The sequence below is a fragment of the Strigops habroptila genome, chromosome 22 (assembly GCF_004027225.2).
Source record: "Strigops habroptila isolate Jane chromosome 22, bStrHab1.2.pri, whole genome shotgun sequence".
Lineage (NCBI taxonomy): Eukaryota > Metazoa > Chordata > Aves > Psittaciformes > Psittacidae > Strigops > Strigops habroptila.
This window is the reverse complement of record NC_044298.2, coordinates 402,347-415,462: the sequence shown is the minus strand read 5'-3', so window position 1 is coordinate 415,462 and position 13,116 is coordinate 402,347. Positions and strand designations below refer to the sequence as shown.

Here is a 13,116-nt window from a genome sequence, read left to right as displayed (position 1 = left end):
AGCCTTGGGGTGCCCCCCTCCCCGACCCCCCCCATTCCAGCCCCATCCCCTCCAGCAGCCGCCGTAGGTCGGGATCTGTCAGCTCTTTGTTGGGAATCCTGTTCTTCAGGGGATTAGGGACTCGCGACAAGCCACAACTTGGCTCCTCGGCGGCGCCACCCCATGGAATGTGGGGGGCTCGGGACGGGAATGTGGCTCCGGGGGGGCAGCTTCACCCCCAAAGTGCAGCAGGAATCTCGCTCCTTCCATCTTGGAGCTGCCAAGGAGCCAGAAACGCCATTTCTCGCTCATCCCGGTACCGGCTCAACCGAGCACCCCAAATCCTCCCCTTCCCCCCCAAAACCCAACCTCCCGCAGCCCGAACACGCTTGCACATGTGTGACACACGCGTGTGAGCGCGGGGCTGGACACGCGACACGTGGAGCTCCTCGCTTGTGTGCACGCATCATGTATGTGCGGGCCCGAGCACCTGCGCGCTGCGTGTGCACGCGTGTCGGGACGTGTGTGTGCACGCGTGTGGCCCCCCCCGCGCGAGGCAGGGCTGGGGTTAGGGGTGCAGGGAGGTTAGAGGGGTGCGGGCAGCTCGGGGGGGGGGGATGTGGGCAGTTTGGGGGGCACAGACACTTTAGGGGGGTTCAGTCACTTTGGGGGGTGCAGACACTTTAAGGGGGGTGCAGACACTTTAGAGGCGCACAGACACTTTGGGGGGGTTCAGTCACTTTAGGGGGTGCAGACACTTTAGGGGGGTCACAGACACTTTAGGGGCGCACAGACACTTTGGGGGGGTTCAGTCACTTTAGGGGTGGTCACAGTCACTTTAGGGGTGCACAGACACTTTGGGGGGCACAGACACTTTAAGGGGGTGCAGACACTTTGGGGGGTCGCAGACACTTTGGGGGGGTTCAGTCACTTTAGGGGGCACAGACACTTCAGGGGTGGTCACAGTCACTTTAGGGGCGCACAGACACTTTAAGGGGGTTCAGTCACTTTAGGGGTGGTCACAGTCACTTTAGGGAGCACAGACACTTTAAGGGGGTGCAGACACTTTGGGGGGGTCCCTCCGGCGCCCTCCCGGTGCGGAGCCCCGCAGGTGAGCGCGGAGCCCCCCCGGGCCGGGGCCGGGGCCGGGGCCGGGGCCGGGGGCGGAGCGGGTGGGACCGGCCCGGCAATAAAACGGGCGGCGCGGGCGGGCCGGGCCGGGCCGGGACCGGAGAGCGGCGGGGCCGGTGCGCAGGGAGCGGCGGGTCGCTGGTGCCGTCCGTTCCCCCTCGGTGTCCCCCCCTCGGTGTCCCCCCCCGGTGTCCCCCCCTCGGTGTCCCCCCCTCGCTGCGCCGTTGTCCCCCCCCGGCCCCGCGATGCCCAATTTCTCCGGGAACTGGAAGATGAAGAGCTCGGAGAACTTCGAGGAGCTGCTGAAGGCGTTGGGTGAGTGCGAGCCCCGAGGTGTGGGGGGGATCGGGGGGGGTCCTGCCCCACATCTCCCCCCACCGAACCCCTCCTCCAGCCCTGGGGGCGTCCGGAGCCCCCCCTTTCACAAAGCCCGTTGGGGAAACTGAGGCACGGGAGGTTGGGAGGGGGGGTCCAGCACAGCCCCTGCGGCCCCCCCCGCCGCTGTGGTGCTCCCCAACCATCATCCCCCCCAACACCCTGCGCCTGCCCCCCCCCCAAAGGCACCCAATGGGGCTCCCCCCTCCCCGGTATCCCCAACATCCCACCCAAGGGGCCCTCACTCTACGGGGTGCCCCCATCCTATGTCGGGTCCCCTCTGCCCCACACTGTGAGGGGGCTTTGGGAGGTGCATAGAGCCGGGCCCCACGGCCGGGGGGGGAAGCGGGGGGCCCCGGGGCTGTGGGCAGGGCCCCCCCCGGGCCGCCGGAGCGGGATTTTTTCCAGGTTAGGGGATCCGGAGCGAATATTTCAGGATAATTATCACTTTCTTGGGTTTCATTCCCCGCCCCCCCCCCGCGGCCCCCTCCCTCCCCCCCACCCCCCACCGGGGGAACCGCAGCAGGGAAAGCGATCTGCGACCGGCTGCTCCTCCCTCCCCACCGCGGACCTGGGAGGCTCCGGGGCCCCCCCGGCCTCAGGGCCCCCATGGTGGAGGCGCTGGGGGGGGGGGGAGGGTGTGTCAGCTCCGGACCCCCACATCTGCCTGCATCGTGCCCCCTTCCCCCCGCAATAAAGGGACTTTGCTCCCTTTGGCGGCTGTTTTCTCCTCTTGAGCATCATGGGGGGGGGGGCCTCAGGGACCCCCAAGTGTGGGTCAGACCTGGGGGTCCCCCCTGCACCGCCCTGGTCAGCAGCAGCATCCCCAAGGTCCCGGCCATGGGGAGCCTCCCAGGGACGTTTTCGTGTGCCCCCCCCCCCGCGCCGAGCACCCGCATCCCCCCGTGTCCCCGCTGCGGGGTTGGGACCATCCGTGTCCCCTCATTCCCATGCGGGGGGACCCCCTCCCCGCAGGGCCCTTCTCTGAGGGGGGGACCGGGGCACAAGGCGGAGGGTGCCAAGGGAACAACGTCCCCAAAGCGCGGCCGCGGTGACAGCGCGGGGCTCGGCCGGTGATGGATGAGGCGCCCGCGGCAGCGCGGACAAAGCCGCAGCTGCGCTTTGGGGGGGGGGACCCGCGGGTCACCGAGGGCCGTGTCCCCGCCGTCACCCCGGCCTGGGGGAGCCCCTTCACACCCCCCCCCACCCCATCACCCTCATCCCTTCCCCGGGGCGCATCCGGAGCCAGGTAACGAGAGCCAGATGTGGCTGAGCCAGATGTGCCTCCGCGGGGCCGGGGTCCCCCTGGCGATGCGCGCGTGTGTGTGTGTGCGCCCCCCGCGCCCCAGAGCCACCCCCGGGCCCCCCATCAGTGGGGAGCCCCATGTCCCGCCCCTTGTCCCCAGGGGTTAACGTGATGCTGAGGAAGATCGCGGTGGCGGCAGCCTCCAAGCCCGCGGTGGAGATCCGGCAGGACGGGGAGAGCTTCTACATCAAGACCTCGACCACGGTGCGGACCACGGAGATCAGCTTCTGCATCGGGCAGGAGTTCGAGGAGCAGACGGTGGACGGGCGGCCCTGCAAGGTGCGGCCCCCCCCGCGTCCCCCCGCACCCACACGCGTGTCTCCACGCACCCACACGCGTGTGGCGGGAGGGCAGGAGCACTCGTGTGCGTGTGCGCGCTCTCGCGTGTGCGTAGATGGACACGCGTCGTGTCCACACATGTTTTGCACAAGGGCACATGGAGGCGTGTGAGAGCAGTTACACACGTGTGCGTGCACACTGGTGCAAGTGCGCCCGTGGTCATGCGTGCACACGCGTGTTTGCACACATGCAGCCACATGCTCCCTCTTGTCGGAGGGGGACGGTCCCTCCGCCTTCCCTGTGCCCCCTGCCCCGGGTACATGTGATCCCAGACACTGTTGGGAGCAGGAGCAAATGTCCCCATCCACGTCCCCATCCACGTCCCCATCCACGTCCCCATCCACGTCCCCATTCACATCCCCATCCATGTCCCCATCCCCATCCGTGTCCCCATCTGTGTCCCCACCCACGTCCCCATCCATGTCCCCATTCACATCCCCATCAGTGTCCCCATCCATGTCCCCATCCCCATCCACATCCCCATCCGTGCCCCCATCCGTGTCCCCATCCCCATCCGTGTCCCCATTCACATCCCCATCCACATCCCCATCCCCATCCCCATGCATGTCCCAGCACACTGACAGATAGTGCACCCTGTGGGGGGGCTCTGGGGGTGTCTCGGGGTGTCCCCCCCCCCATTGTCCCCTTGTCCCCTGTGCAGAGCTTGGCCAAGTGGGCGAGTGAGAACAAGATGGTTTGTGAGCAGCGGCTGCTCCGGGGCGAGGGGCCCAAGACGGGCTGGTCCAGGGAGATGACCAACGACGGGGAGCTCATCCTGGTGAGCATCCCTGCCCCGGGGCATGCTGGGAAACTCCCTTTATATATGTGCGTGCGTGTGGGGGGGTCCCATCCATGACCTGCTCCTCATTGCAGACCATGACGGCCGACGACGTCGTCTGCACCAGGGTCTACGTCCGGGAGTGATGCCACCGCACCAGTGTCCCCGTGTCCCCCCCCCGTGTCCCCTCCAGTCCCCCCACAGCCACAGGGGTGCATCTTCCCCTGGGGGTACAGCAGAGCCCCCCCACAAGCCTCATTCTCTCGCTGCAGCCAAAGCACCCGGGTGGAGGGGGGGGGGTTTGGGCTGGTTTTAGGCAGGTTTGGTTCACTTGGATGTGTTGTGTTTGGACGCAGCCCCCGTGTGTCCCCGCCCCAGGTATTTATTGTCATTGATGTGGTGGAAGGAAACCCCCGATGGCTCCAGATGGTGGCTCCGTGGTCACAGAGCACCAGGGCCGGCCCCCTCCCCCGGGTCCAACCCCTCCCGGACCATCCCTGGCCCTTCCCTCCGCTTCCCAATAAATGTCCTTTGCCCCATGTCCCGACGTCCCGATGTCCCGACATCCCCATGTCCTGCTCCTGCTGCCACACGCCCGATCCTTGCGCAAGGGCCCCCAGGCAAAGGCAGTGGCCGCGTTGGCACATCCCAGCGTGGGAAGCAGGGGGCAGCAATGGGGCAGAGGTGGGGCAGCTATAGGGCAGCCATGAGGCAGCCATAGGGCAGCTGTGGGGCAGCAATGGGGGGGGGCCGCTGCTTTCCCCCCCTCCTCAGCAGCAGCAGGAAGGGTGTAATTACACCTTCCCTGGGGAGGAGGAGGAGGGGGGGATGAAGGCTCCGGTATCTCCAGGTGGACACTTGGCATCGCCATTCCCAGACCATGTCCCGGTTTTCCCAGCATCCAACCGGGATGCGGGACCATGGCGGGGGGGGGGGTCAATGGACCTGGCTCCATCACCAAACCTGCCGCTTCCTCCCACCCCAAGACCCCACAACCACCCACCCGGGTAATGGAAAACCAGCCCCCCCCCACCCCCCCCGCGCAATTCCCGCTTCTACCCCCCTTTGGAATATCCGCTTTCCCCTTGGCTGCCCAAGGGACGGCTCCGATTCGTGTCTCTGCTTGTCACGGGGGGTCTATGGGGCCTGCACAACCCCCCCACTATCCAGCCACATTGGGGGTCCCATCCTGCTGCCCCCCAAGTGATGGGGAGGTCCGGGGGGGGGGGTGATGGATGTGCCCCCATCCCACCGGAACCGAATTCCAGCTGGGAAGGGGGGGGTCACAGTGACCCCAGCGCCAAGAGGGTGCTCGGGAATGCTCTGGAATGGGCCCCCCCCCCCGCGCTCCATGGCTCCTCCTGGGTGGTTTCGGTGCTCCCGGCGCCTCTCAGCCGGCCCCGAGCGGCCCCGGTGACCTGCGGGGGGCCCCCGGTTGCCCCCCGGGATGGGGAGGGGGCCCCTCGGCTTTCATGTGCCGAGACAAAGCGGGGCCGGAGCGAGGGGATGAATGAGCAGAGGAATGAATGGGCGGGAGGGAGCGAATGAATGAGCGACCCCCGGGGGGGCCCCGCAGTGTATGTGCTGGGGGGGGGGGTCATGGAACATCCCCCCCCCATCGCTGGAGCCGTGGGGGGATGCGCGGGGTCTGCGCAGGGGACAATGGGGGGGCCACAGAGAGGTGCCCCCAGAGCCCCCGCCAGGGGGGAGCGTGCTGGGGGGTGGATGAGGCCGGGGATGGAGCCATGGATGGGGCTGAGGATGGGGCTAGGAATGACCCCCAGGACTTGCTGGGCAGGTTTGGGGGGAACATCCTCCTTTTCCAGGCTGGAATGGGGGGTCCTGGTTGGGGGGGTGGGGGGGTTAAGCCGGGCTGGAGGAGCAATCCCCCCCCCCAGGATGATCCATGGGGATGGAGGTCCCGGTGATGGGCTCTGGGAGGTGCCAGGTTTGGGAAGGGGGGTCCCTGGTGCTGCGGGTGCCACAGGGCACCGGTGACAAAGGGCAGAGACCGGTTTGGGGGGCGGGGGGGGCTCCCATTGGTGGTGACCCCATTGCCGTGGGGTGACCCCATTGCCGTGGGGTGCCCCCAGGGCAGCCCAGGACGCGGGTGACGCGCCCCATAACGCGCTGTCACCTCTGGGAGGGGACACCCAGGGCGGGGGGGGGGGGGGGGGAACACGGCCACCACCCATCACCCCCCTCCCACAGGGTGCGGATTCACCCCGGGGGCTGTGGGGCCCCCCCAAAGCTGGCCGGTGGCCACCATTGTTCCTGCTCTCCTCCTCCATCCACATCTGGAGCCAAACGCTTCCCTGAGCTCCAGCAGGAGCGGGGGGGTGTATGTGTGTGTGTCCAGCTGCAGCCCCCCCCAAGGGGTTCACCCCCATCTTCGTGCATTAAAGGGGTGCAGCTTCCCCCCCCAGTTTGGGGGGGTTTTGCCCGCACCTGGTTCTGCCCCACAGCAAAGCAATGGGGGGCATGAAGTTGTCTGGGGGGGGGGGGGGTGCCTCCGCAGGGATGGTCACAATGGGGTGAAAGGGGGGGGGACAGGAGGGGTTGGGGGGCAGCTCTGGCCCCGCTGGGTCACAGCAGGGAAACTGAGGCACACCCCGGCCACGGAGCAGGAGCCCGGAGCCACCCCACAGGGAATCCATGGGGAATCCGCAGGGATCCGGCACCACGCAGCCGCTGGAGTCGGGATTTGCTTTTAATGCCAAGTACAAAGTGCCCCCCCTCCAGCCCCCCCCCGACAATGACAACAGAGAAAAAATGCTTAAAATTCCTCTAAAAAATAAATTAAAGGGACGGGACCCCCCCCAAAAAACCCCCTTTTGTGTGTGCAAAGAGACCAGAGAAACCCCCCCCTCGCTCCCAGGCCTGAGCCAGGCTCCAGCAAGGACAGAAATGGGCAAAGCAAAGGCCTTGTGGGGGCCCCACGGCGCTGTGGGGCCGGCCGGGGCCGGGGGGGGCAGTTCAAGTCCTCCCCCTATGGGGCTCGTCGGGAGGCTTTGCCCCAGCATCAATGGGGAAACTGAGGCAGGGGGTGAGGGCCCCCCCTTCCCCTCAGTGCAGGGCAGCACCCACTGAAGGGGCCCATCCCCTTTAGCAGGAGGGCCTGGGGGGGGGGTCCCCAAAGTGGGGGGGCAAAGGGAGGTGAAGTGCTGTCCAAAGGTGACCTATGTACATCCCTGAAGGTGACGGCTCCGAGAGCCCCCTCCCTGCCCCATAGCCCCCCCCCCAAGCTCTGCCCCACAGCCCCCCCCCCCCCCAGCCCTGGCTATGAGGTTTGGCACTGGACGTGCTGGCGCGTCCCGTCCTCAAAGTCATCATCGTGGGGGGGGTCCCCAGGGAAGGGCCTTCGCCCCCCCGGCCCCCCATGGGCCGTGTAGTCGCTGAGCTCCACCTCCTCCGTGTCCTCCGTGGCCATCACCTCGTCCTGCGGCGGGAAGAAGGCCTGGAGCTGGCGCAGGCGCTCGGGGGGCAGCCAGCCTGGCTCCGGGAACTTCACCTGGGAACACGCGGGGAAGCACGGCGTGAGCAGGCGGAGACCCCGCAGGGGTGCAGGATGTGGCCCCGGCGCCCGCTCCTCACCTGGAACTGCAGGATGAGCTTCCCCTTCTGGAACGGGCTCCTGTAGACGGGCATCCCCTCGTTGGGGACACACTTGAGGTCTCCGGGCCGGATAACGTCCCCTGGTGGGGGGACAAGTGTCAGCGCGCAGCCCCCTCGCAGGGCTGTCCCAGTGCATCCCGGTCCCAACTCCAGCCCCACTGCAGGGCTGTCCCAGTGCATCCCGGTCCATCCTGGTGCATCCTGGTCCCAATCCCAGCCCCATTGCAGGGCCATCCTAGTGCATCCTGATCCCAATCCCAGCCCCACTGCAGGGCTGTCCCAGTGCATCCCGATGCCAATCCCAGCCCCAAGCCCAGCCCCCTCGCAAGGGTGTCCCAGTGCATCCTGGTCCCAATCCCAGCCCCATTGCAGGGCTGTCCCAGTGCACCCAATCCCAGCCCCATTGCAGGGCTGTCCCAGTGCATCCAATCCCAGCCCCATTGCAGGGCTGGCCCAGTGCATCCAATCCCAGCCCCATTGCAGGGCTGTCCCAGTGCATCCCGCCCCCAATCCCAGCCCCACTGCAGGGCTGTCCCAGTGCATCCCGCCCCCAATCCCAGCCCCACTGCAGGGCTGCCCCACGCATCCCGCTCCCGCTCCCACCTGGCGGGGAGGCCAGGAGCAGGCTCCTGTTATCCAGGGTGCGGATGACCTGGCGGCAGCCGCACAGCGCGTCGGCCAGGCTGATCTCCCTGCGCACAATGAGGTCGTCGCCGCTGCGCCGGAACACGGGATGCTCCTTCTGATCCAGGACTATGATGATGTCCCCGGGCTCCAGCCCCGGGACCTGGTCCCCTTCCTCATGGAACGTGATCTTCTGCCCGTCCTTCATGCCTGTGGGGGGGAGAAGCGGAGCTCAGGGGGGGGGGCGCAGCACATTTAGGGGCGCCCCCGCGCCCCACACGGCCCCATCCCACCTTTATCCAGGTGGACATTGAGGATCTTCTTCTCCCTGACGACCTTGCGGCCGTTGCAGGTGAGGCAGCAATCCCGAGGCCGGATCCACTCGCCCTGGCCCTGGCACTGGGAACACACCGTCTGGATCTGCTGGATCATACTGGGCCCCAGCTGATGGATCCGCACCTCCATGCCCGAGCCGTGGCACTTGGGACACCTCCTCTGGGCGCCCTCCCGCACCCCACAGCCTGCGGGGAGGGGAGAGGAGGGGTGAGGAGGGGGCTGCGGTGCTGGGGACCCCCCCCGGCACCCCGGGGCTCACCTCCACACTTCCTGCAGATGATGTTCTTCTGCAGGGACAGCTTCCGAGTGGTGCCGTTGTAGAGGTCCTCCAGGGACACGGAGAGCTGGTGCACCACGGTCTTCCCTGCGGGAACAGAGGGGAGAGCCCGGGTCAGCCTCCCCATCACCCCGCTCTCCATAGGGAGCAGTGGCCGAGCAGCTTCCCTCCATCCTTCGGGATGAAGCCAGGCGCTGGCTCCAAAGGGATCTCCCCATGTTTCTGGTGGTCTCTTTCCCTGCAGCTCCTCATCGCCTCCCTCCAGCTGGAGCAGACGCTTCCCCCCGGGCTCCTAATTGCCCTGCTATTAAATCGCGCCATCCCAGCAGGGAACGCTGCGGCGAGTCACCCTGTGCCATGACCCAGGCCAGAGGCACGCCAAGAGTCACCCCAGCGGCTCCGCACGCCCTGACTCTCGCTCCAGCCTCCCCCCAAAGGAGCCCAGGGCAGCGCTGGGCTGACTCAGCCCCAGCCCCGGGGACACCGGGGGAAAGCCGGGCCAGGGCAGGGCCCTTTGAACAGGGGCTGATGGAGAAAGTAATGACGGGCTGAGGAGGAAGCGTCGGGCCGGGTGCCGCGGGGGGCGTTGCTGCTGCCCCCCAAAAGCAGCGCTGGGCAGGTCGCGGGGTGCTGGAGGATGAGAGGGGATCCCCTTTATGCCGGTACCTCTCCTGTCAGCCCGGCCGCGCATCCGCACTCCCCCTCCGAAGAAGAAGTCGAAGATGTCCATGGGCGAGCCGAACCCAGCGCTGCCCCCCCGGCTCCCCAAGCCTCCTTCCTTCATGGCTCGCTCCCCGCCGCGGTCGTACAGCGCCCGTTTGTGGGTGTCCGACAGCACCTCGTAGGCTTGGGAGATCTGCTTGAACTGGGGGGATACAGGGGGTGAGCCGGGGGGGGCGCAGCGGGGCCGGGCAGGGGGCGCCGGGGGGGGCTGCACGCACCCGCTCGCCCTCGCTGGGGTTCTTGTCGGGGTGGTAGCGCAGCGCCAGCCGCCGGTACGCCCGCTTGATCTCGTCCAGCGTGGCGCCCGGCCGCACGCCCAGCAGGTCGTAGTAACCCGTTTCCTTCACCATCGTCCTCGCTGCCGACGCGCTGCGATACAACCGCGAAGTCGCGACATGTCAGGAGCGACCCATCCCCGCGGCGCGCCCGCACCGCCCCGGCGGTCACCACGGCTTTAACCCCCCCATCCCCTCCGCCCGCCACCGGGCCCCGCCGAGCGGGGGGAGCCGGGAGCGGGGCTCGGGCCGCGCCGGGGCCGCCATCACTCACCGCCGCTCCGCTCCCGTCTCCGAACTCTCTGGAAGCCGGGGACACGCCCCCCGCGCTCCCCATTGGCTGCGGACCGCCTCCCGCGCCCCACCCGCCGCGCTCATTGGCTGCGAGCCGCTTCCTGCGCCCCACCCGCCACGCTCATTGGCTGCGAGCCGCCTCCTGCGCCCCTCGTCTGCCACGCCTCCCTCAGCGGTCAGCCCCGATCGCGGCTTTCATTGGTTAGCCGCTGTTCCGGGAGGAGGAGGAACGCTTTTGTGGCTTCCGATTGGCTGTGAAAGACAGCCGGGGGCCGCCTCCTCGGCGAGACGCCTCTTTCATTGGCTAGAACAAGGTGGCCAATCAGGTGAAAGAGTGACGAGCGCTGAGGGCGGCCTGCAGGGGGCGCCGTGGGGCGCGGCGGGACCCGGTCGCGACAGGGGTGCGTCGCGATCGTGCCCGACCCCGTGGGGTGAAGGGGGGGGGGGGCAGCAGGGAGAGGTTTGGGGGGGTCCATGTCCCCCTATTTGGGGGGGGCAGCAAAGAGAGGTTTTGGGGGTCCACGTCCCCCTGTTTGGGGGGCCAGCAGGAGGGAGAGGTTTGGGAGGTCCATGGAGGAGAAGGAGGAGGATGAGGGGGGGTCCCACGGGCCTGGAGGTGACAAGCGCCCCCCCCCGCCCCGAAACCCAAGCCCGGCAGTTGTCGCCCCGATGGGGTTTCAGGGACCCCCCCTCCACCTGCCCGCGGCTGGAATGTGGTCGGGATTCCTGGAGATCTTCCACCCTGAGGGATGGGGAAGGGCTGGCACGGGGTCGGCAAACTGGGAATGGGGCCCCCGAACTGGGAATGGGGCCCCCGAACTGGGAATAAGGTCCCCAAACTGGAAACGTGGTCCCCAAACTGGGAATGGAGACTCTGAACTGGGAACGGCACCCCCAAACTGGGAATGGGGCCCCCGATCTGGGAATGGGGCCTCCGAACTGGAAATAAGGTCCCCAAACTGGAAACGGGGTCCCCAAACTGGGAATGGAGACTCTGAACTGGGAATAAGGTCCCCAAACTGGGAATGGAGACTCTGAACTGGGAACGGCACCCCCAAACTGGGAATGGGGTCCCCAAACTGGGAATGGGGCCCCTGAACCGCGCAGGGCAACCCCTGGGGACGCTCTGGAGCCTCATCCCTTTCCAAGGCCGGACCCAGCCCCAGCTGCCGGGGGTGACTCAGGACCGGCCGCGGTCACATCCTGTCCCCACATCCTGGCACCAGCCGGGATCTGGGGGGGCTTTTCCCAGCGTGTCCGTGGCAGGTTGGATCCGGGGGGGGGGGCACATCCCTGTTTGTCCCGGTGCCACCTGCGTGCGGACACCGGCAATTCCATGAGGAAGGAACCACTTTGTCAGTGGCGTGTCCGGAGCTGAGTCACCTCCTGCCCTCGCTGCCCCCATCCCGGTGTCCCATAGGTGGGTGCCATGGGGTGCCCCGGGAGCGGGGTACCCCCTTTGCCCATAGTTGGCTCAGCCCCGTTCCATTTGGGGCTGGGTGAGAAGGGAAACTGAGGCACGGCGCTGACACACACGGGTTGGGATCCGGCCGAGCTGCTTCCCACGCTGCATCCCTGTTCCCGGCTCATTCCCACCCTGCTTAATGACGGGTGTCTGATCCCGGCCTGTGCCGCATCCTGCGCCCTCTTTATGGGTGCTGCGGGTGCGTAAATGGGCAGGGGAGCATCACCCCATGGGGGTACATCGCCCCATAGAGAGGGGAGCATCGCCCCGGGGGTTGCATCGCCCTGGGGATGGGATGCGATGGGGCGCGGTGGGATGCGATGGGATGCGGTGGGATGCGGTGGGATGCGGTGGGATGCGATGGGATGCGATGGGGGAGCATCACCCCCGGGCCCCCTCCGCCCTCCCCGCCGCTGACGGACGGCTCCAGACGCACATTCCCGGCGGGATCCCGCCGCGGGGCTCGGCCTCAGGCATCCGCGATCGCCCCGATTTGGCAGCAGCTGCCGGGGGGGGGGCATGACCCAGCAGCTGAATGAGCCCCAAAACGGGGCCAAGAGCTTATTATAGACACCGGAGCTATTCCGGGGGGTCTGACCCGAGTGAAGGGCGAGCGGGAGGTGGTGGGGGGGAACATCTCGGGACGGGGGGGGGAGGTCGCAGGAAAGGATGGGAACGGCTGGGAATGGGGATGGACCCCCCACTGCCCACATCCCTGCGCTGGTGTGGGGCTGGGGACCAGCCCGCCGCTCCCGTGGGGGGGGGGGGGGGTTAGGTCCCCATCCATTGTCCCCATCACGGGGGACAACCCACAGGGCCACCCCCCCCTTGGTGGCCCCAGCGCGGCTCCTGCTCGCCCGCGTCTCGCCCCCCCCCCCAAAGGGCTCGTTGTGGGGAGGGGGCTGCCCCGGCCCCTCGCGCTGTATTTTTAGTCCTTTCCTTATAAGGTTCCCAGGAGTTTTTGGGAGCTGGGAGCGGGATGAAGTCATCGCTGAGGTCATCCCGCCCCCCCCCCCCCCCCGGCCCTCACCCCACAGGGAGGTTTTGTGGTGGCTCCATTGAAATCCCCTTCTCACCAAACAAACCCCTCCCCGGCTGCAGGGGGCCGGGCTGGGGGGGGCTCTTAAAGCACCAGCCCCACAGCCCCCCCCCCCATGGCTGGACCCCCTGCACCCCCCCCATCGCCCTGGTGCACCAGCATTGGAGCGGGGTTCGGGTGCTCTGGGCCCCCAATTTGATGGTGCCCAGTGTGGTTTGGTGGCTTCTGGTCTGCAGGGGTGGGACATGGGGGGCTGTTGGTGCCCTGAGTGTGACTGGGGCACGCTCAGCCCCATTGGCGCACGTTTGGTCCCATAAGGGACATGCTCGGTCCTGTTGGGGACACGCTTGTTCCCATCAGGGCACGGTCTGTCCCGCAGGGGACAAACCCCGTCCCGTTGGGGATACACTTGGTCCCATCAGGACACACTTGGTCTTGTTGGGGACACGTTTGGTCCTGCCTGGGCAGAATTGGTCCCATCAAGGACATGCTTGGTCCTGTTGGGGACATGCTTGGTCCCATCAGGGCACATCTGGTTCTATCACACTCAATCCCATCGA

General features: G+C 67.5%; 2 protein-coding genes across 3 annotated transcripts; one reads left to right on the top strand and one right to left on the bottom strand.

The window, feature by feature from the left end:
- The first annotated feature begins 1,204 nt into the window (after positions 1-1,204).
- Positions 1,205-5,018, top strand: CRABP2 (cellular retinoic acid binding protein 2). The gene is made up of 4 exons (XM_030474194.1): positions 1,205-1,425; positions 2,892-3,070; positions 3,792-3,908; positions 4,004-5,018. The coding sequence occupies exons 1-4, from the start codon at positions 1,356-1,358 to the stop codon at positions 4,052-4,054; spliced, it is 417 nt and encodes a 138-aa protein (XP_030330054.1). The 5' UTR covers positions 1,205-1,355; the 3' UTR covers positions 4,055-5,018.
- Positions 5,019-6,600: 1,582 nt separating this feature from the next.
- Positions 6,601-10,091, bottom strand: LOC115602785 (dnaJ homolog subfamily A member 1-like). Of its 2 annotated transcripts, none has more exons than XM_030474188.1 (8): positions 10,033-10,091; positions 9,702-9,852; positions 9,427-9,625; positions 8,743-8,847; positions 8,441-8,668; positions 8,127-8,357; positions 7,503-7,603; positions 6,601-7,419 (listed from the first exon to the last, which is right to left on the bottom strand). In XM_030474188.1, exons 2-8 carry the CDS (start codon positions 9,831-9,833, stop codon positions 7,189-7,191), a joined length of 1,227 nt encoding a protein of 408 aa, XP_030330048.1. In that variant the 5' UTR covers positions 9,834-9,852; positions 10,033-10,091; the 3' UTR covers positions 6,601-7,188. The 2 variants fall into 2 exon arrangements, with proteins under 2 accessions (XP_030330048.1, XP_030330049.1); XM_030474189.1 differs by having other exon boundaries at positions 9,702-9,857; positions 10,033-10,048.
- Between the last annotated feature and the right edge of the window lie 3,025 nt (positions 10,092-13,116).

Excerpts from the sequence above, each read along its gene's own strand:
- CRABP2 (XM_030474194.1), top strand. The coding sequence starts at position 1,356 with ATGCCCAATTTCTCCGGGAACTGGAAGATGAAGAGCTCGGAGAACTTC. Across the intron at positions 3,071-3,791 it reads TGGACGGGCGGCCCTGCAAG|AGCTTGGCCAAGTGGGCGAG; the intron begins GTGCGGCCCCCC and ends TCCCCTGTGCAG. Across the intron at positions 3,909-4,003 it reads ACGACGGGGAGCTCATCCTG|ACCATGACGGCCGACGACGT; the intron begins GTGAGCATCCCT and ends TCCTCATTGCAG.
- LOC115602785 (XM_030474188.1), bottom strand. The coding sequence starts at position 9,833 with ATGGTGAAGGAAACGGGTTACTACGACCTGCTGGGCGTGCGGCCGGGC. Across the intron at positions 9,626-9,701 it reads ACCCCAGCGAGGGCGAGCGG|TTCAAGCAGATCTCCCAAGC; the intron begins GTGCGTGCAGCC and ends GTATCCCCCCAG. Across the intron at positions 8,358-8,440 it reads CAATGTCCACCTGGATAAAG|GCATGAAGGACGGGCAGAAG; the intron begins GTGGGATGGGGC and ends TCCCCCCCACAG.